The sequence below is a fragment of the Erpetoichthys calabaricus genome, chromosome 11 (genome assembly GCF_900747795.2).
Source record: "Erpetoichthys calabaricus chromosome 11, fErpCal1.3, whole genome shotgun sequence".
NCBI classification, from domain to species: domain Eukaryota; kingdom Metazoa; phylum Chordata; class Cladistia; order Polypteriformes; family Polypteridae; genus Erpetoichthys; species Erpetoichthys calabaricus.
In genome coordinates this window covers 122,863,714-122,888,482 of record NC_041404.2, presented here as the reverse complement: position 1 = coordinate 122,888,482, position 24,769 = coordinate 122,863,714, and the positions used below count along the sequence as shown (strand labels likewise).

The window sequence follows — 24,769 nt, the reverse complement described above, 5'->3', positions numbered from 1 at the left end:
CTGATTTTACTCAGGTCATTGATCAATGGCAGGTTTTGACCACAGAATTGAACCACACATCATCAGTTTACTTGCCAGCCTTTAACATGCACAATAAGGTGTCATTCACCTGGCTAGCACATCCATCTCTGAGCTGAACAGCAGAGAAGAAGAAGCATTTGAACATGTCTCATTAATTACCTCTCTTGAGGTTCTACCTTGAAAAAGCCAATAAAACATTTTGCTGAATCATCAATCATCCAGGAGCTGCAGGAAATAAGCCGGCGGCATGAGAGAATCGGACACATCCATTGTTGCTGTTGCTGCGGCCTACAGAGGACACTTTGACTTGTGTTACTTGTTCCAATGTAAAAATACATTTTATTCATAACATTTTGTCACTTTTTACATCCTTTAGAAATTTTTTTTAATTTTTCTTTTTTTTTTTTTAGAAATTATTGCAGTCATTATACATGGCTGTGAAAATATTAACATTATTGCACTGGCTGCAGTTTGCCTGTGAATTGTCATCTGGGAATTACTTGTGAATATAGAATTAAAAAAAAAGAAAAGAAGAAGAAAACAAGCTGGCAATGTGAAAGGAGTAAGCAGCAAACAGCTTTATGGGGAGAAGGAGGAGAAGCTACATGAGTGCCCGCACGAGACTTAGCCTCAGCTATACAGCAGGCTCCTCTGGGTCCATGTCCCTGTTGCCCACCACGTGGAGCAGATCACGCTTGCGCAAAGGGCTCCTGCACATGCTCAGCCGCCGGATAGCATTTTTCTCTGCCCCCCCATTCTTTACCTCAACTGAAAAGGGAACTGAAGGGGAAGGGGAGGACTGCTCACTACTGACTAATGGTTCAGAGAGTTTGTCTTCCGACTGCTCAATTGAGAACTGGGGTACCAAGAGGAGTGATGCCTCAGGCATGTCTAAGGAATCTCTGTAGGGTGTGTTCTCACAGGATGGGGTCCTACGACGAAGGAGCATACTGTTCTCAGAGAGCTTGGATAGTGATGTGTCTCCCTCTGCAGGTGGCTCTACAGAAATACAAGGCGGGCTAGTCTTTTTCTTCCTCTGTTGTTGGCTACGGAGTGATGATCGCCTTTTCTCACACCCTGATTGCTTAAACAGAGTATGGATATCATCCAGGGAAGGACAGATCTCAATAGAGTGTCGGCGGGTGTCCTCTGTCCACAGTGGTTTGGCCAGTAGACCTTGAGCGTCCACACTGTAGAACTTCTTCAGCTCCTTTTCTCTCATAGGCCGGCGAGGCGTGGTGCAGGAGATGTAAGGTGACAGAGAGGAGCTTCTGGGCTCTGCATACCTAGGCCAATCCTTAGCTGAGCTGTTGATGTTCCTAACCTCTTCATCTGCTGGGTCCACCGATTCAAACATGATACTTTCACGGCTGGGCTTACTGGAGATGTTTCTCTGACTGTGTGCCTGCCTGTGAGTATGAACGCTAGCTGACTTCTGGGATGTGAGTGAAGGCAAGACCAGGCTGCCATGAGTGGGCTCTGCAAAGTCCGTGGCAACACTGTCTCTCGAGTCAAATGAGTTGTCAATGAGAGCTTCCTGGAAGGGAAGCAGAAAAGAAATTAGAGGTTCCCACTTGGCTGACTTGGATGTCAGATAGGACATCAGGGCACTTGTTAGTAGTACCTGTCTTTGCAGTGATGGACTGATTCCAGAAGGACGAGATACCAGTTTGGGCAGACTACCAGTCTCAGCAAGGGGCACTGGTCTCTCTGGGACACCGAGCAGAGAACTTGTGGAACCTGAAGTAATCAAGAAGCGAATGAGAAATCAGTGCCAGAGTTAGAATAATATGTGGAGATGACAAGAATCAGTTTTCATACCTGACTCAAGATTGCCATCTTCAGTCTCAGCCTCAGGTAGAGGGTCAGGGGTGTTAGCTGGCCTGACAGGACGGAACATGTAGCTGTCACTGGGCAGGGAGTGCATTCGGGACATAGAGACCTTTCGTAGTGACACAAGGTTTTCTTGGCTGCTCTCCCGTAATCTGCATGGCCTTGGCTCATCCTACATAAAAGGATTAAGAGTCAGTTTCCATGGAGAACTCCTCCACAAGCTTTACAAGTGCCTCATGGTGTTTAACACAGACAAGGCTCTGCCACAGCTCCTTACTGGAGCAAATCAGACACTGAAGCCATGAGAATGTTTAGCAAATCATAGCAGAATGCTAATAAATCACACTTGTGTACTTTGCAATACATTATCTGGAAAATAGTGATTAGTCTGTCACACGCATATTTGTGCAATGAGTAGCTGGCACACATGCTATCCAGTAAGACCACCTAAAAATGTACTGATGCCCAGTACAAGAATGTTCAATAGCCTTGGCTGTCACATCTGTGCAAGTTTATGAGTGGCTAATCATCCCATGAAATGTGATGCTAGATCATACGCAAGTGAAGTTGTCTGAAAGTGCCATAGAAAAGCCTCTCACACCTAAAAGTGGCACGTTAGGCTCATGGGTGCTTCAACTTTACCATAGCCAAACTGTCCAGACTGTCATCAAGCAACTGTTTTGCCAGTATGCACTAGCAGAGCACTGGCCTAGACAGAGCCACTGCCGGTGCCTTTTAGGCCCCAAATACTCACAGGATGACTTTGATGCCAATGGGCCAGTAAATTTGCTTACCTGCCCTGGTGAATCTGGCCGTGGTCCAACATAACAGGCCTTGCTTTCAAGCCCCAGTGTCCGGCCCCCTGAACCTGGTCCAGAATAGCTTAGCCGTCGAGACATTTCCAGCTCTATTTCAGCGTCCATCTCAGCATCTTCCTTGGCTTCCTTGTTGCTCTCCTCTAGATGTTTCATGAGTACAGCCACAACCACATTGACAAGCACAAACTGTGCAATTAGCACAAAGGTCACAAAGTAGATGGGAGAAATGAGAGGCAGATAACTGAGGCAGTGCCTGTCCTCGCTACTACATTCTCGCAGTGTGTCCTGCAAATGGAGAAAGAGCATTGTCACATCCCTGGAAAATCGTAGGCCATCATCACATATGCCATACACCTCAGACTCACATGACCAACACAAAACTATTGGTTGTTTTTATGCTGGGTATGAAGAAAATGCTTGAGATGACAACTATGCAATTTAGTAGTATGTAAGAGATTTACACACTGGAGTGTTTAGGCTGGAGAAGTAGTCACACAGGCTGTTCTGTGTAGCACACAAACGTATTCATACCTTCATGATGCCATTCCAGTTATCACCAGTAGACACTCGAAACAGAGTCAGGAAGGCCATGCCAAAGTTCTCGAAAGTGGCATGTCTGCTGAGACCTTCACAAGGGTTTTCTTCATTACACACTAGAAGAGAAAGTTGTAGCTTCTTATTCATAATGGCCAGTTGGGTATGAACAACTGGAATATGTTTTAGATTTGGAAAAGTACTAAATTTGGTCTTACAACCAATTACAACGAAAAAAGGAATATTTTTTGTTTTGTTTATGTCTGCACTGTGATGTTTTTGATTTGTTGCCTAATGTAACAATTTGCCTTTTTTACTTTCTCATATACGAAGTATAGGGAAAGTATTGGAATTGTCCAAAAATTTGATTTCGAGATTTTGAAGAATCTCAACGTTTTACATATCCGAAAATACCATTTTTGGAATTATGCTTGTGTGTCTGTCTGTGTGTCTGTATGTGTATGTAAACATCATAACTTGAGTACGCTTTCAGTTCGGTCAACCAAATTTTGCATACAGGTATTAGGTAAACTTCTATCAACTTTTGAGCTATTTCTGCTAACCAAAAGTGGTACTTTTTTTTTCATGCAGCTGCAGTGTCCGATTTATTCAGCTTTACTTTTATAATAATTGTTCAATATATTATTAATTTAATTTGATTTGTTGCTGATGGTTCTTTAATGTACATAATATAAAATATAATTATTGTCTTGCGGTTTACTCATCAAATATCCATCCCCATATCTGAATATATGATAAAGTCTAAGGGAGACCACTCCCAATATTTTGTACAGTATATTGATTAAAGCAACTCCTGGACATGAGGAGACAGGTTGGTACAACTGTTAGCATGACGTGTCGTGGTCCAGTATCCTACATTCAAGTATTAAGCATTGTATGTGTGGAATTTGCATGTTCTCCGACTGTCTGCATTGGGTTGTTCTCCAGGTACTCCAACTTTCATCCTAGAAACAATCACATTAGGTTAGCTGGCAATTTTAAATTTGCTCTGTGTGAATATGTGTGGACCTGGTGATGTACTGGCAGTTTGTCCTGGGCTGGTTTACTATCAGGATAGGTCATAGTCTCCACCAACCTTGTTTCGAATAAATGGGTTTACATGTGTTATGTTATATTAGCCTAAGATGTTTGGTTAAAAAACAAAGCCTGGTGTTTGTGTATAATTCCAGCTATTAAATTCTGGATTTTAAAAATGTATGTACTATATTTATATATTTTTATGGAAAATATGATTGCACAATGGTTGGTGCTGTCACCTCACTTATAAGCACTGGCTTTATTCTTTATCATATTATAGCAAACACACAAAATCTTAATAAAAATCAACAACATGTAGAGATCGTTCCATTTGGCACTTTTTATGTCGTCTGAACTGAACAGAAGACAACTGTTCCCCACCTGTAGGTTACAAAATTAGCACTGTCTTTGATGAAGTTGGAAAATTCTTGCTTTGGGTTGGGACCAGTCAAAGAATAAACTGCTTCTGTTTCTCATTCTTTGTCAGTATGTCATTGTAGTTGTGGATGAGACTTGTTTCATTTTTCAGGTTCATCTTTCTCTACCGTCATTTGTGCCGACAGTTCACAACATTCATTGAACATTGGATCATCTGTCCAATATTCTGGTGGTTTCTTGAGAAACAACTGAGGCCTTTCTTTGCTTTTTTTCCATAAGGACAGAAAGAAAGATGTTGTTGGATCTGTTTACCAGATTCCTTAACTTCAACTGTACAGATTCATTTGTCAGCTTAAAACATTAAGGAATATCAAATGACAGTGGTCACTGCAGGCTTTGCACCACCATTTCCTTTGTTTCTGCCGAGACACTGTCATCAAAAAGGACTTAAACAGAAACTCCTCCTTACTACCTGAATGTTCTTGAAACCCTTATGTAATAGTAGAATGTTCTGGAACTGTCCACTTACTACTGCAATGTTATCAGAAGTTCACCTTAGTACTAGAATATTCTCTGTTTCAATTCTTTTATTGTTTACTAATCAATTTGCCAGTTAAGAACCCCATGCAAGATACGCGCTTAGTAACAATACAGATAAAACATTCAGAATTGAGTAACCTTTAAATGTTTAACCATCAGGCTGAAATTTCACATGTAAGCAATCTATCCCTTCTTCTTCTTCTTCTTTCAGCTGCTCCTGTTAAGGGTTGCCACAGTGAATAATCTGTTTCCATGTCTTCCTGTCCTTTGAATCTTGCTCTGTCACACCCACCACCTGCACGTTCTCTATCACCACATCCATAAACCTTCTCTTAGGCCTTCCTACTTTCCTCTTGCCTGGCAGCTCTATCCTTAGCATCCTTCTCCCATCGACCCAGCATCTCTCCTCTGCACATGTCCAAACCAACGCAATCTTGCCTCTCTGGCTTTGTCTCCAAACCTTCCAACCTGAGCTGATCCTCTAATGTACTCGTTCCTAATCCTGTCCATCCTTGTCACAAATCATTCCTGACACTCTTCTCCACCCACTCCACCCTGCCTGCACTCTATTCTTCATCTCTGAAAACTTGCCTTGTAGAGAAATGATTCTACACACATGAGCTCTTTGCATTGGTTTATGGAACACCCTAATGTGGAGTTATGACATAACCCAAGTGTCTGCATGAGCTTCATTCCAGGTAGTTCAGTTTTCCTTCTGCATCCTCAAAAATGTGAAGGTAAGGTTAATGGGTGATTCCAAATAGGCCCTGAGTCAGTGTGTGCATGAACAGGCCCTGTGATGGACTGACACCCTGTCCAGGGCTTTTTCATGCACAATGTTTCCAGGATAGGCTCTGGCTATCTAAAAAACAGAACTGGAATAAACTGGTTAAATTGCACGGTGCATCATATTCATGTTGGGTGGGGTATAAAGTAGCATGTCCAGCTATTGCTGCACACTCTGTTAAGCTGTATGTTGAATTCGGATATGATGTGTTTTTGCTGACATTTTGTGCTAATTATCTGTTTGGTGTTCTGAAATGGGGGGGACCATGTATGAAAAGTGTTGTCATTTCTACATGATGTGACCGAAATGTATGTAAATACCCTTAAATAAAAGTCTGCCGTTTGTACTTTAGTCACATCTGAATCATTTGATGTGTAATTATAAACTGTGGGGCAGAGGGGTAAATCAAGGATAATTGTGTTTTTGTCCAAAACATTCCGGAGGGCACTGTATATTGAGTGGAATTTTGAGTGGTTCTGAACAACTCGTGGAGCTTGATGAAGTAGCCTGTTGACTTGTGTTAAAACAGTATGTACAGCTTTGTGTTGAAAGCAGTTTTAGTGTCATATTTACTGGTTTTCAAATGATTCTTTGCAGAAAGCTTTAACTGGTATGTTAATGTTAATATTGAGAATCATGCCGCAAAAATGTGAAGTCATTTGTTGTACTTGTGTTGTATGGGGGTAGGTCGAGCAATTTTTCAGCTTTCTGAATAGTCCTACAAGTATGCTGTCTCTTTGTTGTGTGCCATGTTGAACTGAAACCTTGAATTGAGTTTTCAATGACATATTGAATGCTTTATTGTACAGCATATTGAACAGTATGTAAATCAGTAGGTACTGTATGGTAAATCAGTCAGAGGCACGGCCTTCATTAGCAAATTCTTCATTGTGTTTATAGTCTGCACATTCAGCCTCAGCACCACATGGTATAATGATAATCTTCATATTTGAACCCAATAGACTCACCTAATTTTCCAAAGAGCTCCACTCCAAGGGCTGCATAAATAAAGAACAGCAGCATGAACAGCAGACCCAGGTTACCCACCTGAAAAAAACAACGTGTGTAGTTAGAAATGTTCAAGACCACCTGACAGAATACAAGTACAAAGAGTGAGAAAGAGATCATAGGGGCTACAGTCAGCATTGGTTTTCCATAGATTATTTGCTGCTACTCCGTCATCTGTAATCTACATTTCTAGTGTCCATTGGGCTTTCCCACTGGTGGTCTCCTGTTGCTCAACAAGATGAGGGAGCTTCATTTTAACCTGAAGGTCTCTGGTTCATGAATTTAAGGCACAACAGAGAAAATTCCCAGACTGAAACACCATCAGAATGGCTGAACCCACTTTTTTACATTACATGGTAGCAGGGAGTTGTAGTCAATCCTAATTTCAGAGGTGCCAAGTCAAATTTTATGTTCATCTTTGAGATAAAACTTTCTACTTGTGAGAAGAAAATAATGCCAACTCTGTACTGACCATGGTTAAGCAGAAAACCAAACAAAGGGTCTTGTTGCACTGGGTGTGACAAGGATGGATAGGATTAGAAATGAGTACATTAGAGGGTCAGCTCAAGTTGGACGGTTGGGAGACAAAGTCAGAGAGGCGAGATTGCGTTGGTTTGGACACGTGCAGAGGAAAGATGCTGAGTATATTGGGAGAAGGATGCTAAGGATAGAGCTGCCAGGGAAGAGGAAAAGAGGAAAGCCTAAGAGGAGGTTTATGGATATGGTGAGAGAGGACATGCAGGTGATGGGTGTAACAGAACAAGATGCAGAGAACAGAAATACAGTATATGGAAGAAGATGATCTGCTATGGCAACCCCTAATGGGAGCAGCCGAAAGAAGAAGAAGAAGTTGTACTGACATGGAAACACTAACAACTGTAGAATGCTACTGGATTAATTTTAATGGCAAATGTTTTATTCTTCTGGGATTGTTGATTGATGATTCCATGGAAAGACATGCCTGCACCAAACTGGCTGAACACACCTCCAGTGCCACATTAATTGGAAGAACAGGCAGTGACTAGCTGCTATGGTTGACTCCAGAAAACTTAATCTAGATAATCACAATGTAATTACAGGCTTGAAGGACATAAACAGAGCAGATCGAGGTCCAGTATTCAGTGCCTGCTCTACCACTTAGACGAATTAGGAGGTCGCCTAGAGCAGCAAAACATTTTTTTAAACAACACAGACACTGATTTGTGAAAGATATGGAACAAGATGATTCGCTGTGGCAACCCCTAATGGGAGCAGCTGAAAGAAGAAGAAGACACTGATTTGTGATCACTCTTGACAATACAACTGTCCAACTTCCACTAACCTGATTTTAGCGTAACGAGCATGAGAGCTGGAGAGACAAGCGCATTCATACAAAGACACCATGGCAGTTTGATCCCGTCAGAGCATAGAACAATCAGATCACTAGACCTCTCATCTGTTTGGGACCACAAGGAATGCTCACCAAAACAGCAAATACGCCTCTATACACTGGCATAAGCTGCACCTCACGTCCCTTTGTTCCCGCTACATGGACACTTTGCTGAGCCATTCTTCAGTCACACTGGTTTGTGATGCCTTTTACTGCACCTTAATCACCAGGGCTCCTGACTCCTTCTCTATTATACTGCATGTAATAGCCCTGTCATCCACCTAGAGGTCTTCTATCATCTCCTTCAGACGGCAGACCTCCTGACTTTCACAACGCTCCTGTTTAAATAACCCCTGCTGTGGGGTGCCCAGTTCCTGGCCAGCGCTCCCTAGAAAGCCATGGAACTGGACACTGTGTTTCTAGTGAGTTCCTGTTAATCGGGTGGCTGGCTCCACATCGCCTGTAAGTGTGGTCTCCCAGCAGGTACTTAGTCCAGTGTGAATGAAAACTGCTTCATTCTTCTGACTGCTACAATATTGTTCAATATTTTGCATACTAGTGATGTTTGGTATTAACATCTGACAACCCACACAAGCCCATTATAAGTGGTCTTCCAGGGTGCTGTGCCATTACACTTAATGTTATTGTGTCTTTATTGTCTTTAGATGCAGGGTCATAGTTTGTTTTAGTACTGTTTCCCTTGCAGCATGCTTCATTTTCATTTTATTTTCTATCTGTATTTCGACATTGGTTTGATGCAGATTTTGTATATGTGTATTTCTTTCCATTTCTCTCTTTATTTTGCAAAGGCAGTGAAATGTGAATTTCCCCTTGGGATTAATAAAGTATCTATCTATCTATCTATCTATCTATCTATCTATCTATCTATCTATCTATCTATCTATCTATCTATCTATCTATCTATCTATCTTGCCATTAGGAAAGTTTTGTCAAGGATCATTAATGAGCCAGTGATGAATCCTGACAAAAACACTTCAAGGCTGGAGTACTGCCTAATCCCTGAACAGGTCAGCATAGACTTTATAGGCTTGGCATTCCCTGAATGGTATATTTAATACTTTGTGCATTGCGCCTGTTTCATAATGCTATTATTATTATTATTATTGCAAATAATTTGTGAAATTAGTGAAAATTATAGAAAAAACTATCATACAATGTAATGGTCATTCATGTTGTATATACAGTATATATGAACCTCATATATAGACTATGTGGTTTATAAATATTATATGTGCTTATTTTTCATATGTTTAGCAAACTTGTCAGTGGAGAGTAAATGAGCGGCAACAATGAATTTAAAAGAAGTTATTTATAAGTTTACAAAGATGAAGTCAAGAAAAAAAAGCAGCTTTGAATTTCAGTGAGTTATATTTTTACAGTTGTAAATAGCTTTAATTAAATGTATTATTGTTCTTTACTTCTCAAATCTGGAATTTTGTTTAATTGTATTTGTAATTAAGCAATGCACCTATTTACTATTGCTACATTTATATATTGTATATTGTTATGTATGCATTTTATAAATATAATATACTCAGTTTTTATATGTTACAGTAAGTGAAATATACATTAATTTGCCTAGTATGTGTAGTAAACTGGGGCGGCACGGTGGCGCAGTGGTAGCGCTGCTGCCTCGCAGTTGGGAGACCTGGGGACCCGGGTTCGCTTCCCGGGTCCTCCCTGCGTGGAGTTTGCATGTTCTCCCCGTGTCTGTGTGGGTTTCCTCCGGGCGCTCCGGTTTCCTCCCACAGTCCAAAGACATGGTGACATGGATTGGTGATTCTAAATTGGCCCGGTGGGTTGGCACCCTGCCCAGGATTGGTTCCCTGCCTTGTGCCTTGTGTTGGCTGGGATTGGCTCCAGCAGACCCCCGTGACCCTGTGGTTCATATTCAGCGGGTTGGAAAATGGATGGATGTGTAGTAAACTGTTAGTTTTCTTTGATATCATTTACTAAGAATTTTTAACTTCACTAAAACAAATGTATACCTTTAGTACATGAATGTGACTATATAAATCAGTTCATAATTAATTTAAACTAGCAGATTATGAACAAAAAGTTACAAAAGTAACACTGTATCACAGGGTAAAAGGTCTGAATCAGCGTAAACCACCCTAATTCGGGGTGTTCATAAGAAATATAATGAAGTATTTATGAGGTAGGAGTACACAATAAACTACAGTTGTGCAAAATATATAAAATATTAAACTGTGTGCTTCAGTTTAAATATTTTAAGTCTAAACATTTCTGATTGTAATATAAATGTATCATTGTGCACACTTTACTATATGTGCATAGATGGCTATAATCCTAGTAAATGATGAAAAATCAAAAATAACATCATAGCACTTCTTGCTGACCTTGAAATAGCCTAAAATAATTCCAGACATGTTTATGTTTGAAATTTGATATTTGTAACATTCTGGGAGTGACTGGGACCACCAGTAAAGAATGAATTATACACAGTAGAAATATCATCATGTTAATGATCTGCAACTTTGAAACAGAATAAAATGACACTTCACATGCCTATAATTATCAATCCCCAATTTTTTAAATGTTTTGTGAAAGGGAATAACTTTGACTTCCTTGAATCCTAAAATGGCCTAAAAATTAGGGGTTTTCATGTCTAGATAACCACAAATAGGGGAGGACCTCAAAATGCTCGCTGTCTTGCATATCTTGACATTAAGACACATCAACCTGGCAGCCTCTGAGTCAAGAGGTGCTGGGAAAAAAAATTAAAAACTGAAGAAATTTCTAAGCATTTGTAATAAATTCCTTGGAACACAAAACAGCACTAATCCTACATTTATGAACCTTCTGTGTCACAGAAAACGTCATGCAAATGGTTGGTAGGGGGCCACCATTTACAGCTTCTCCTAGAACAGCAAAAATGCTAAAGCCAGCCCTGCCACTGTTGCTCATGCTTTCTCCCAACCATCTTATCAGACTTGTCCTTCTGGCATTGCTGTGTCTCCAGACTAAAGAAGAGGACTACTATGGACTGTATAACTTGTATGTGCCCAATTATTTATTGTATCAACATCTTTGGGATTGGAAAGACAACTGCAACAGTCCAAGCAAGCAGATACATGTACTTACTTGTGGAAGAGCCTGCACCACAGTGTCCAGGAGTGCCCGCATGCCAGTGGCCAGCTTTAACAACTTCAGCACTGCAAAAAGCAAACACTTTTTAGAGAATGCAGAATCATGGAATACACTACAGGCGTCACTGATGCCAGTGTAAGTTAAACTCCCAACTAGTAAAATGTACTTGCAGATAATCTCATACAGCTCAAGCGATTCTGAGCACATGCTTACTCGGCCTGGCTAACAACCCAGAGGACTTTGTTACTGAGTCTAACTGACACCTCCAGCTAACTTAAAAATGTGACACAGAGCTGCTTGAATGCACTCCTGTTTCATTCAGTTCAAGTTGTCAATCTTCTATACCTGTTTCTTACCTGGTCTGAGTGGCAAGACACCAGTATTTAGATAGACAGATAGATAGATAGATACTTTATTAATCCCAATGGGAAATTCACATTCTTCAGCAGCAGCATACTGATACAATAAATAATATTAAATTAAAGAATGATAACAATGCAGGTGAAAAAACAGAAAAACAGACAATAAGTATGTATAATGTTGAATGTTAACGTTTACCCCTCTGGGTGGAATTAAAGAGTCGCATAGTTTGAGGGAGAAACGATCTCCTCAATCTGTCAGTGGAGCAGGACAGTGACAGCAGTCTGTCACTGAAGCTGCTCTTCTGTCTGGAGATGATACTATTTAGTGGATGCAGTGGATTCTCCATAATTGATAGGAGCCTGCTGAGCGCCCTTCGCTCTGCCACAGATGTTAAACTGTCCAGCTCCATGCCAACAATAGAGCTTGCCTTCCTCACTAGTTTGTCCAGACGTGAGGCGTCTTTCCTCTTAATGCTGCCTCCCCAGCACACCACCGCGTAGAAGAGGGCGCTCACCACAACTGTCTGATAGAACATCTGCAGCATCTTATTGCAGATGTTGAAGGACGCCAGCCTTCTAAGGTAGTATAACCGGCTCTGTCCTTTCTTGCACAGCGCATCGGTATTGGCAGTCCAGTCTAATTTATCATCCAGCTGCACTCCCAGATATTTATAGGTCTGCACCATCTGCACACAGTCACCTTTGATGATCACTGGGTCTGTGAGGGGTCTGGGCCTCCTAAAATCCACCACCAGCTCTTTGGTTTTGCTGGTGTTCAGGTGTAGGTGGTTTGAGTCGCACCATTTAACAAAGTCATTGATTAGGTCCCTATACTCCTCCTCCAGCCCATTCATGATGCAGCCCACGATAGCAGTGTCATCAGCGAACTTTTGCACATGGCAGGACTCCGAGTTGTATTGGAAGTCCGATGTATATAGGCTGAACAGGACCGGAGAAAGTACAGTCCCCTGTGGCGCTCCTGTGTTGCTGACCACAATGTCAGACGTGCAGTTCCCAAGACGCACATACTGAGGTCTGTCTTTAAGATAGTCCACGATCCATGCCACTAGGTATGAATCTAATCCCATCTCTGTCAGCTTGTCCCTAAGGAGCAGAGGTTGGATTGTGTTGAAGGCGCTAGAGAAGTCTAGAAACATAATTCTTACAGCACCACTACCTCTGTCCAAGTGAGAGAGGGATCGGTGTAGCATATAGATGATGGCATCCTCTGCTCCCACCTTCTCCTGATATGCAAACTGCAGAGGGTCAAGGGCGTGTTGAACCTGTGGCCTAAGGTAGTGAAGCAGCAGCCTCTCCATGGTCTTCATCACATGTGATGTCAGAGCAACAGGCCGAAAGTCATTCAGCTCACTAGGACGTGATACCTTTGGGATTGGGGTGATACAAGATGTTTTCCAAAGCCTCGGGACTTTCCCCTGTTCCAGGCTCAGGTTATCCCAGCAGCAAAGGGGAAAGTGCAGTAAACCACTCTAGAGGGGGCTCTACCCGTCATACTCTCTCATAGCTAGTTGATTTAAAGTCACTGACTAACTTTGGACTGTGAGAGAAAACGTTATGCTCTGAATCTCATGGAAATATGGAGAGCACGTGGGACAGCTGCTTTAAGTACGATGCCCTATTGTGAGGTCCTTTCCCACAAGCACTTCACCACAGGTTCATCATAAGTCGCATTGAAACACCTTCCAAGATTAGAAGAGGGTACACCAACACTAAACATAACAAACTCTCAATTTTTTTCACCTGAATTCATCTGAACTGGTGACATGAAAAGCAGTGCAGGGGATTACAGAGGGGATCAAGTGTCACAAAGCCATGTGGCCCAAACATTTAATTTGTTTAAAGTTTATTTTAAAACTTAATTTTCTTATTAATCCAGTAATTAAGGGCAGCCTATGGAAAAATATAGTGAAAACAATTTGTGATTGTTCATTTTAAAATCTCTCTGTTTAATAGTGAGTCACATCATACACAAATTCATTAATCTGTAGTCTTAGCGTGAAAATGAATACTTGAATCAAAAAAAGGTGAGCTACAAAGCAGGTCCTAGTGTAGCAGTAAAATGGGGGCTTTGAGACCTGGCTTAAAGCAATAATTCTTTATCTACAACAGGGGTCTACAACTCGGATCTTTGTGCACTACTGTAGCTACAGGTTTTCATTCTGACCCTTTTCTTAATTAGTGACCAGCTTTTGCTCCTAATTAACTTTTTCGCCCTCCATTTTAATTTACTTGTTTTTTTAAGATTCAGTTCTATGAATTGCTTCATTTTTTACTTAAAAGGCACCCAAATAAAAATGAGATGTAAAGTGAGCCAACAGATGACCAGCTAAGTCAGGGCCTCAAACTCCAACCAATTTCATTCCAACCAGTCCCTTAATTAAAAGTTGATTCTTGTTGTTAGTTCAACCCGTTACTTAATTTTATGGTGTGTTAGCGCTCTCATTCTGCCACAGCAGGCATTTCCAAAACTTTTGATTTATGATTTTCTAAGCATACAGTCAAAATGTTTTGTGGGTCTGAGCCGATCAACACTTACTGAGACCTTCATCTTTCTTTATTTTCAGATATTGTACTGTATGATGGACACAGGTTGCTGGTCATATGCTGGCTTGTTTTGTATCTCATTATTGTTTGGCTACTTATTAAGGAAAAAAGAAACAATTAAGTGGTCTGAGACTTAAATAACAAAAGAGTTAAATGGCAGCAAAAACTGGTCACAAATTAAGAAAAGGGTTAGAATGAAAACCAGCAGCCACAGTAGTGCTTCAGGACCAGTTTTGGAGACCCCTGATCTACAGCTAAACAAAGCTGAAAGCAGAGCTGCTCACCTCGTGCAATCCGAAGTACTCTCATGATACGAATGATGGTGGGGTTAATTGGCAATGAGGCATTGATTTCAATTTCCTCCAAAGTGATCCCCATTATAGATAGTAGTACAATCGCCAGGTCCAGCTGGTTCCACCTATGAAAAATGAAAACAGCTCCTGCTTGTTAGAAACAAGACTAACCTAGACAGAGTAAATAAGTTTAGCACTGTGAGTACTGCATTTGTGAGCATGAGATGACACAAAACATCTGACAAAATGGCACCGCTGCTGCTAAGGGACACCAGGGCACTACTATTTACATTAATTGGCAACTGTTGTAGAACTGAAATAACATTCTGTTTCAGTGCTGAAACTCACATAATGTGCACGTTCAACCTTTTACCAGTTTTGAGAAAACAGTGCTACTGATATTCCAGTAACTTTCATTTTGAGTCATAAAGAAGTATTTGGGTTTTGCTACAAACTGAAACTAGTACAAATATTTTTATTACAAAACATTATGAATCCTAATAAGTTTAAATATATGCACATGTCTTATTCTTACTGTATGCATTCCTGTAACAATGTATGGACGGTAGGCATGATGGGTGAAGGGGTTCAGTTCTCAGTGCCTGTAGCTTGAACTTTCTTTCCCCTTCTTTCTATCACCAAAGGGCCAAGAAATGGTAAACAAGAAGCTGCATATTGCATGAGCAGATTGTATAAACACAGAACAAACTGCTACATTTATTTGAGCATTCATCTCTAGGATGTGCAGGTTACCACTTCAGACTAAGTGAGTGGTTGCCTTTAAATGCTGAAAATGTGATGAAGATGTGATGAATTCATTGTATGAATTACAATACATTTAACTGAAAAATATTGTAAATTGTTTATTTTATTCAACATGTAATCTAATTTTATTAAATTAAGATTGAGCTGCACTACTATAAGAGTTCAAAAAGGACTTGACCTTTAAAATTTAATAAATCTTTATCCTCATCACTTCCTTGTTATTCTTCAGCCTGAGGCTTTCGCCTATTTTTCATTCACATTCCAGTGATTAAAGCAATTTATGCTAAGCTTGGACTTCTGATTTATAACTGCAAAGTGCCATGTGTTTATGTGACTTCAGCCAGTCGGTTTGAACCGTCTGAACAGAGGGATATGTAAACTGCTGTCTTCTACTGATGTTTCATATGCTTTCATTTCAACATTGCAGAGCCTAAATGAGGGGTGGTATGGTGGTACACTGGTTAGAGCAGCTGCCTTATAGATTCAGCTTGAATCCCATAGTTTCTTAGTGTGTGGAGTTTTCATATTCTCCCTGTGTCTTTATGGTTTTAGTCACAGTCTCCTTCCACATCCCTAAATATTTTGTTAGGTTAATCGATGTTTCCAAACTGCCTGAATGACTGATTGAGTGAATGCTGCAATGGACATTGTCAACAAGCTTTACAGGAGCCCATCTGTACCAAATATGCCCTGTCCTGGAGTTGTTACTGTCTTGTGTCCAATGCTGCTGCCACCTTGACCCACAGCCCTAAATTGGACAATGTAGATTAGTATGTGAATATCTAAAATGAATGCTATAATTACTGAATACTTGACTACTGTAGAGAGCACCAACAGCCCTATGTACATTTAATTTTAAACTTAACTTCAGTCTGGTCTCTGAAGCCCAGGTGTAACAGTTAGCCTCACTGCTTCATAGCTTTAGACTCTGTCTGTCTGCCAGGATGGAGTTTGCTTCTCTCTATTATACCTGTAAGGGCTTTTCTTTGGTTTTCATCCTCCATTCCAAAGACGTGTCTGTAAATTGGCGCTGTGACTGTGGATGTGTGTATGTGTGAACATTCAAGACTGGTTCCTGCCTGCTGGATGCTACCATAAAAGCATTAAGTTGGATTGATATTGGATGGATGAATGGATATTTATAAAAGGCAAATATTCTTATGTCTGTTGCTAGCATGTTTAACCTTCCCTCACCCAGTGTCATGTGAAAGATCATGCTCATGGAATGCTGTACAAATGCCACCTAAAATGAAATCCTTTTTGTTTTCTTCTGTTTAATATAATAGTCAAATATTGTAAAACATATATTTTTGGTTATGTATCTGATGAAGAAAACACCCATTTAGCAAGAATTTTTGGAGTAGCACATACCATTAGAGGCACAGAATGTCAAAAAGTCTTTCTGTCAAGGCCAGGCAGCCACTTACCTATCTTTAAAGAATCTTCTGAGGCCAAAGGCCACCAGTTTGAGGACAGCTTCAATCACAAAGACCATGGTGAAGACATAGTTGCAGTATTTCAAGGCTTCCTCCAGAGACTAGGGTGACAAACAAAAAGAAGCATAGAGCAGTCATTGTGCAGAAGTGCCTGCAGGTGTCACCATACGCCCACTGCTACTTCCGCGTGGCTACCTGCGGCTGGTTGTAATGCTCCATGGACATGGTGACCACATTGATGCCGATGATGAAGGTGATGAAGAGGTCCAAGTACTGGCTGGTGCAAAGCGTGTGAATGTAGAGTCGCGCTGGTGAGTAGTCAGCAAAGTAAGGGCGGCGCTGGGCTTCTGGGGACAAGGATACACAAGACAGGAAACTGAATACTGGTGGGGGAAGGCAGAAAAGCTCCCGGAATCCACCCTCTGAGCACCCTGTTCTTCGGAGCAACACGGCTCCAATGTCTGAGAATGCTCTGTTAATTTAATTTCACTTTTTAAATATCTGCTACACCTGGATAGAAAGCAAGCTGGACACCCACACTTCATATTGAAATGATCACGGAGTAGGAACATCAAAGTGGGTGTGCAAGCAGGAGTGGGGCAACATCAAGGTGGAAGTGACAATAAAGGGACGAATGACAGCAGAGTCAGCGAACCAGCAGGGTAAGAGTAACGGTAAGGTAGGCCAGTGGCAACAGTGAGGAAGGGGTCAGCAAAGAGGTGTGGTGAAGTCAGAGCCAACATAAAGAGGATCGCAGTGGGGTGGGGTGACAGTAAGTTGAGTGATACCAGGGTAGGAGTGCCAACAGTGTGGGCGGACATTAGGATTGGTAAGTGACAATAAGTTGGGGTGCAACAGCAAAGTGTGGTGACATTAGGAAAGGGAGACATTAAGATACAGGCAACATCAGGAGAAGACGTCCAGTAAGGCGAAATGACATTAAATTGAGAGGTGAGAGCAGGGTGGTTGACATTAAAATGAGGGATGACAATAAGGTGGGTTACATCAAGATGGCAGGCGACAGCAGGGTGGGCAACATTAAGACAAGGATTAAGAAAAGGAGAATCACAAGTCCGCATTTTGCATTGAATTCTTACTCCTGCGCTTTTTCTCAAGTCGCCGTAGGCGCTTCTCTTCTCGCCGGCGTGCCTCCTCTGCCTCTTGATGCTGCCTGCACTTGTGGAAGTTCTCCACCACTACCCCAACAAACATGTTGAGCACGAAGAAGCTGACGATGAGAAGGAAGGAGATGAAGTAAAGCAGCATCCAAGGGTTGTGGTTGCGGATAGGCTGTGGAGAGAAGTTGAGAAAGGTGAATGTGGTGCCTCATTGGAGCAATCTAAAAGCCTCACAGAACGCAGAGACAAGCCTGATCCAGTACCTGCTGGTCAACAGCTACTGCATCCAGCCCATCATACATAATGTTCACCCAGCCGTCCTTTGATGACAAAACGAATAAGGACATCAGAGCCTGCAGAATAGAGATATAGTCAACCAGCTGCACACACCATTTGCAGTCTGCTGCCAGTTTGCAGTTGGTTGTCCCTTCCTACCTGGCCCAAATTGTCAAAGTTGTACTTTCTCCGAATCCAGCGGTACTTCATGTGCTGGCAGTCTGACTTATTGGTGACATTCTTTGTGTCAATTCCCTCACAGTAGTAGAACTTGCCTTTGAAAAGCTAAAATACACAGAGGTGGTCATCATTTTGTAGTGGACTGTGGTTTTAATGTTCTGGACATGGAATGAGGCATGGACAAGTTTGTTTGCTCATAATGCAAGATAACGCTTCTGTATGTTTGTGATAAGGTATGCCTGCATACTGTGATGCTGTTCAAAGAGGCACTGGTATGGTGAAAAGCAGACGAATAGCAGAGGTTGTTAGAGTGATAAAGAGTTGGATATCAGTGACAAGGCAATGGACATGGAAGTGAGCAACACTGTACCTGGACCCCAAGGATGCCAAAGATGATAAAAAAGGCACAGCAGATCAAGACGATGTTTCCAATTGGACGGAGGGATGTGATTAGTGTCTCCACAACAAGTTTGAGGCCAGGAGCCCGGCTAATGACCCTGTATAATAAAATAAGAAAACTTTAAATGATGGAGAGAAAGGAATTCAGAGGTGATGGGGGAGCTCTGTGAAGAATTAAAAGCTGCAATATGGAAAGAAAAAGACTAGTTTGACCTCCTACCTCAGGGGCCGTAGTGTTCTCAAGAGCCGCAGGACTCTCAGGATGCCCAGAATCTTTGCTCCTCCAGCAGAAGCCATAGAGACAAAGATATCGATGACTGAGACAAAGACCAGAACCCCATCCAGAATGTTCCAGCTGCTCTGCAGGTAGGTGTTTTCCCCGGAAAAGAAGCCTAAAGCCACAACCTGCAGGTGTTAAGTGTGATAAGTCGGGAGCACATCATCACAACAAATAAAATGAGAGGAAGAGCAGACTGACACAGTCTCCAAGTCTCATGGGATGACACTGTCCTTATTAAGGCAAGATGTCTTAAATTTAGCTTATTAGGCCATTTTCCTCTTTGGATTAGATCTGTCCTCCTGCCATATCCTCTGTCCTCTACTCCCTTTCTCTTACCCAGACCTCCCCACTTCTCTCATTCTGCTCTTGTCCCCTCCCTTTTCCAATTTCCTCTGTCCTTCTGCATCCCCTCCTTGTTTTCCTTTATTATTTATCTTCTGCTCTTCCTCCCTGGTTGTTCACCCAAAGTGTGCACCCTCCTTGCTGTCAGTTGGCACACAAAATGCCCCATGGGACCCCAGATTCTGATGACTGCAGAAACCAAAGGGAATGAAAATTGGTTTCATGAGGAAAGTAAGAAGAGCAACGTCACAAAATAAAGTTAATGCAAATGAGAGGAAAAGAATAATTACCTTAACTGTCATTTCAGCAACAAAAATGGCAGTGAAGATGTAATTTGAGACAGTCAGAAACATGCGCTCCTTTACAAACAGAGAAATGAAAACAGAAGTCAATATGTCATCTATCACATGACATCAGCATATCATCACATGCAACTCATGAGGCAGGAGGGACAGCAAGCAGTGGACCTCTGTCCCTTCTTGAGCACCCCGCTCTACCTGCAGCTAGTGGCCTCTCCTCTGATCTCTTGGATCAAATTAGCTGAACTAATGGTACATGCCAATGCCCCCTGTGCCACCAGAGACTCACGGTGCTGTGTGGATCAATCTCTGGTCTCTCCAAAGCAATGGCGATACAATTCAGGAAGATGAAGACAAGAACGATATGATCAAACATCTTGTGGGCAATGACCTTCTGACACAAGATGCGGAACCTGAATGGAGAAGAGTAATGCAGTGAAAGACCGGGAGGTAGTATGTTGGAAGATCAAGCACAATAATTCACATAGAGAGAACAAGGATGCAGGGTCAGTTAAGTGACCCTTTATTAGGCTGGAGGGAGATAGGCCTCAGACCTGTGAGGAAGTGACAACTGGGAGGAGTACCCTTGCTTATCCCAGTTCTGGGCTATTTTAATAGAACAAACACTATCACTTAATTACCAGCCTCTACCAGTTTGAGTGGGCACAGAGAAAAATGTGTCATGAACTATGCAGCTACAAGTAAAAATGTAGGACTTACTCATTCTGAGGAGAGAACATATACAGTGCCCAGTCTTCATGCTCCCTGCACCACTCAGGCTTGTGCGCCTCAATTAGCCTCCTCACTCTGAAGCAGAAATTCTAAGGAGTAAACAAAGAGTACCTGCTCAGCCCTGTGCCCTACAAGGACTCGTGACTGTTCGCATACTTCTCTCATATTGTGCTTGTTCACTTCTTTGCCACCTCAGAGAGCATAATGTCCTTCCAGTCAAGTAACATTCATGACATGATGCTGCAGATGAACGTGATTTTAGCACCACAGCTACCACAGCAGGAAGAATTGTGCAGTTGGTAGAAGGACTGTGTGAGTGAGCATGTGAAGGGGCAGAGTGAGTGAGAGCTGGAAAACTGGGTGACAATTGAGTGGCCTAGAGGAGCTTTGTGGGTGAGAAAGGGGAGGCTAAGGCACACTATCAACTAAATCTGAAAGCATTATTTTCATTTCATCAATACTAGCATTGTCAGTACTTTTCTTAAAGTTTGTTATCTACAAAAAGACATCAATTTGTCCTATTGGGCATATACAGTTTGTCAGCCAAGAGCAACAGATGTTTGCTAACAGCAAACGCCAACTTAATCAAAATGCCGAAAGCATAAGAAAAACAAAGCACACCTGGAGGAAATATTAAACTGGAAGTCTTTGTCTGGACAGACAATGCACAACTACTTTAAAAGCTACAAATAAGTATAATCCAAAGCCATGGAAATTACAGAGTGGGAGTCCTGCTAAAATAAACACATTGAAGTTCCAAGATGCAGTACCCGTTGGCTGATGTACAGAAGTTAGGAAAGGGCCATCCCTACAGAAAGTCATGACAATCATATGTCAGTGCTTTTGAAGGGTTACTGTATATTTTCACCATCCACAGTGTTACGTAAAGACCTGTTGTTTTCAAAATTTATACACTTTTGCGAGTGTTTGGAAAATAAATGCTTCCAGTGGTCAAAAATGCCATTTCAGTGTAGCTGGACAGTCAAAATTAATATAAAAAGATATGTTTTCATATTTATCCATGTTAGTGTGAGTTAGGTCTGAAGAAAGTAATATACTGCTGGTTAGATCTTGATGACTGTGATAGTTAACGTGGGTGAGAACTTAGGAGTTCAGAGGGACAGTATACGTGTCCACCCTTTATACCACCCCCCCTTGAGGCTGCACTCACGTCATCTATGTCCTCCTCACAGTCATCCTTCTGGTTGTCTAGATGTAGAAGGAAGTCTGGGGGAACATGGCCAGCCTTGCTGTGGTATTCTGAGTGGTGGCGCAGAGGGGGCACGTGCAGGAGCTCAGGCAGCTCCAGAGACTGCCGCAGAGATGTTGCTCCAGCGCTACCTGCCTCTGAGTCATCTTCCTCTGAGCTGCAGCGCCCTTCTCCGGAGAGCAGAGACTCCCTTTCCCCTGACTGGTTCTTCCTTTTCAAGCTGGGTGCCCGACCTAAGCTATTCCAGCTCGAACGGCGACTACCCCAGTTACTGCCAGCACCCCAAGGTGGGCAGGGAGAGCTGCGCAAACTGGACTGCAGACAGAGAGAGAAAGAGAGAAAGGTTACTGTGTTTCCCTGTATCATTCCTCCCATTTGTGTAGGGAACCTGACACTCACCAGAGACCTCTGGTCATATGAGCTTGGTTCGATGGAGGCGCTACTGCCTCGCCTCGACTCTGTGAATGTAGGCGTGGGCATGGGCGTGGCCGCAGTGCGCATAATGAGTGGAGGGGCAGCACTTGTCCGGGAATCCATGCGGCCATTCATCATTAGGGAATACATCTTTGGATCTGCAGAAGCACAGACACGCTAACTTTAGTGCCTTGTGCAAAGTGCACTCATCCTAAACAGACCAGAATATGTGGCTCTCACCTGCAGGAGCTGGATCCCGCAGTCGATCATCCTCGTCAAAGGTGCCTGACATCTTATCCTCTCCACTGTCTGAACGGCTGGCATCTCCCTGTGTGAAGAGGAGTGGAATGCTATTGTATCAGACTAGCAAACACAAAGACATTTGCACATTGACAGACATGCAGATATATAGACAATGATACATGTGCGCCTACACAATTGATAGTTCCTTTCTACGGGTGCAAAAAAATGTGTAGGAGGCCTGATTATACTTCTCTTATCTGTGCAATTCTTACCTCTGCCTGAAAGCCCTCCACCAGTATGGCCACTAGAAGGTTAAAGAGCACATAGTTGCCAAAAGTCATAAGAGCCACAAAATACAGGGCTGCCCAGGGTGAGGTTGATGCCATCCCATTATATAGAACTACATTCCAGTCCTCTTGGGTGAGGATCTGTGGAGTGAAATATCAAGAGTAAGTAAGGAAACTAAAGAAGTATTTGGAGAAGTAGTGACACCTTGATCTTCAAGAGAACACTTCACAGGTCCAGGATTTTTGTTCGGCATTACTTCTTACAGGCCCAGAATGGTGTTAAACCCATGTAATGGGCATTGTGACATGACACCAAGGTGGACTAACTGAGAAGTGCCATCTGTAGGAGAACCCCCCTCCCACCACCGAGGATGACAGGAATTGTTCAATCAATTAGATTTTTATTCAGTCACAGATGAGTACCTGGATTCTACGTTGCAAGGCAGAAGAGCAAAGTTCTATTTTTCGATTGGCTTTTTATAATATCTTCTTCCTTCCCCTTCCCCTTATTTAATCAAAAAGCATAATATTGTTTACTTAAGCATTTTATTTTATTACACTAATGGGCCATCTGTTCTTATTTTTTTTACTTGTCAGATAGACCCTAAAGAAAGAAAGGTCATCTTTCCTGTGTCAAATAGACGTGTTCCTAAAGAAACTGGAAGTTGTCCTGGGTCAGCTTACTGCACCCTGTCTTATGACAGACGCCTGTATGAATAACCTGCCGTTATAGTAAAACGGCTTTGTCAGCTATTAACCCTAAGTAGCTTGCAAGCAGTTAATTTTTCTTTCACACTACCATCACTGGGAACTGCAGAAGGATAGTTGTGGGATTACTACACCATTGCAAGAGGTGATCAGACACTTCAATCTTTTCACCGTGGGTGTGATTGAACACTTAATCTAAATATTTGGTTAACGGACAGCAGACTTTTCTGGGGGTTTGAAGGGGACTATCTCAGATATGCTTGAAGCAAAGGACCGTGTGCATATAATTTAGACCGTGCCCTGCACACATTTACACAATGCATTATAAGAGAAGTGTCAAACATAAAGAATACTTTTGCATCTTTTATATTTATGTTTTTCCTTGTTTATCCCATTTCTTTTTTCAGATGAAGTATATCTGTTTTTCCTGATGGCTGATAATTGACCATTGGCTTATGCAGATCTTGGTTGGACATAAAGACTGCTGAGTGCAGATGATCAATGGTTTATTGTGATTTATCATAATTTCCATCATTTACTATAGTAAACTTTGTTTGCCCTGCCTAGTTATTCCAGAGGTGCTGATGTATATAACAGCACACATCAACACACTGTGTTAAAGCCATACACCCCATCACAGTCCCTCTAGAGTCTGCTGCAAACTGGCACTGCAATTCGTTTCTGATTCTGGGGATATTTGCCCTGCTTTCACCACTAATGTCCCATTCTCTATTTTATCATTGCCTCATTTGTAAGAACTTGAGAACGTAAGAAAGGTTTCTACAGAAACAGGTTATTCAACTCAAGGTAGCTGGTTGATCGCTAGTCACCTAATAGTGATTTCAATGTCCCCAAAGTCCACCTTGGTAGTTTGTTCCAGATTCCAACAACTCTTTCAGTAAAGAAGTGCTTTACTATCATGCATTTATTGCTCTTTCTGTGAAGAAGTACAGTATTTTCTAGGGTTTGCTTGAAATTTAACCCTAACCATCTGCCATCAAATTTACCTTTGGGACAAATAAAGTTCTATCTATCCATCTTGTGTCCCTGAATTCTTGTTGAAGAACTAACTTTATAGTATCAGATGACATCTACTTACTACTTTCCTTTATAATTGTAAATGCTTTTAAGTTTTTAATCTTCATTTCCTTAAACAAAATTGATTCAGCACTTTCATTTTTTCTATGTAGCTCATACCCAACAGAACAATTGTTTCTAATAGCTCAGCTCTGGATTTTCTGCAGCACTGTTATACATTTTTTGTAACAATGAAACCAGAACTGTATACAATATTCCAAATGTGATGTCATCTTAAATGTAACTTCCTTGATACAGTGTGTTATGTAACCCAACATCCTATTAGCCTTTTTAATCACCCTGTAGTGTCTGGATATGGACACTA

General features: G+C 41.8%; 1 protein-coding gene across 2 annotated transcripts in view; it reads right to left on the bottom strand.

Annotated features, from left to right (window-relative positions):
* Window positions 1-294: 294 nt before the first annotated feature.
* Window positions 295-24,769, bottom strand: part of LOC114660839 (voltage-dependent T-type calcium channel subunit alpha-1H-like) — a 55,431-nt gene continuing 30,956 nt past the window's right edge. Inside the window, exons 12-33 of one of the 2 annotated variants that reach the window (XM_051934118.1) lie at window positions 22,645-22,800; window positions 22,370-22,457; window positions 22,115-22,287; window positions 21,851-22,030; window positions 20,494-20,594; window positions 20,063-20,186; window positions 19,765-19,833; window positions 19,073-19,257; window positions 18,824-18,950; window positions 18,433-18,558; window positions 18,261-18,350; window positions 17,977-18,169; window positions 17,075-17,226; window positions 16,871-16,980; window positions 14,670-14,803; window positions 11,453-11,523; window positions 6,918-6,996; window positions 3,204-3,325; window positions 2,649-2,957; window positions 1,843-2,026; window positions 1,646-1,761; window positions 295-1,558 (exon numbers count right to left, since the gene is read on the bottom strand). In XM_051934118.1, coding sequence (XP_051790078.1) covers window positions 656-1,558; window positions 1,646-1,761; window positions 1,843-2,026; window positions 2,649-2,957; window positions 3,204-3,325; window positions 6,918-6,996; window positions 11,453-11,523; window positions 14,670-14,803; window positions 16,871-16,980; window positions 17,075-17,226; window positions 17,977-18,169; window positions 18,261-18,350; window positions 18,433-18,558; window positions 18,824-18,950; window positions 19,073-19,257; window positions 19,765-19,833; window positions 20,063-20,186; window positions 20,494-20,594; window positions 21,851-22,030; window positions 22,115-22,287; window positions 22,370-22,457; window positions 22,645-22,800 — 3,792 coding nt within the window. In that variant the 3' untranslated portion in view covers window positions 295-655. Of the gene's footprint in view, window positions 1,559-1,645; window positions 1,762-1,842; window positions 2,027-2,648; window positions 2,958-3,085; window positions 3,326-6,917; window positions 6,997-11,452; window positions 11,524-14,669; window positions 14,804-16,870; window positions 16,981-17,074; window positions 17,227-17,976; window positions 18,170-18,260; window positions 18,351-18,432; window positions 18,559-18,823; window positions 18,951-19,072; window positions 19,258-19,764; window positions 19,834-20,062; window positions 20,187-20,493; window positions 20,595-21,676; window positions 22,031-22,114; window positions 22,288-22,369; window positions 22,458-22,644; window positions 22,801-24,769 lie in introns of those variants that run through there. The other variant, XM_028813778.2, reaches the window with a different exon arrangement.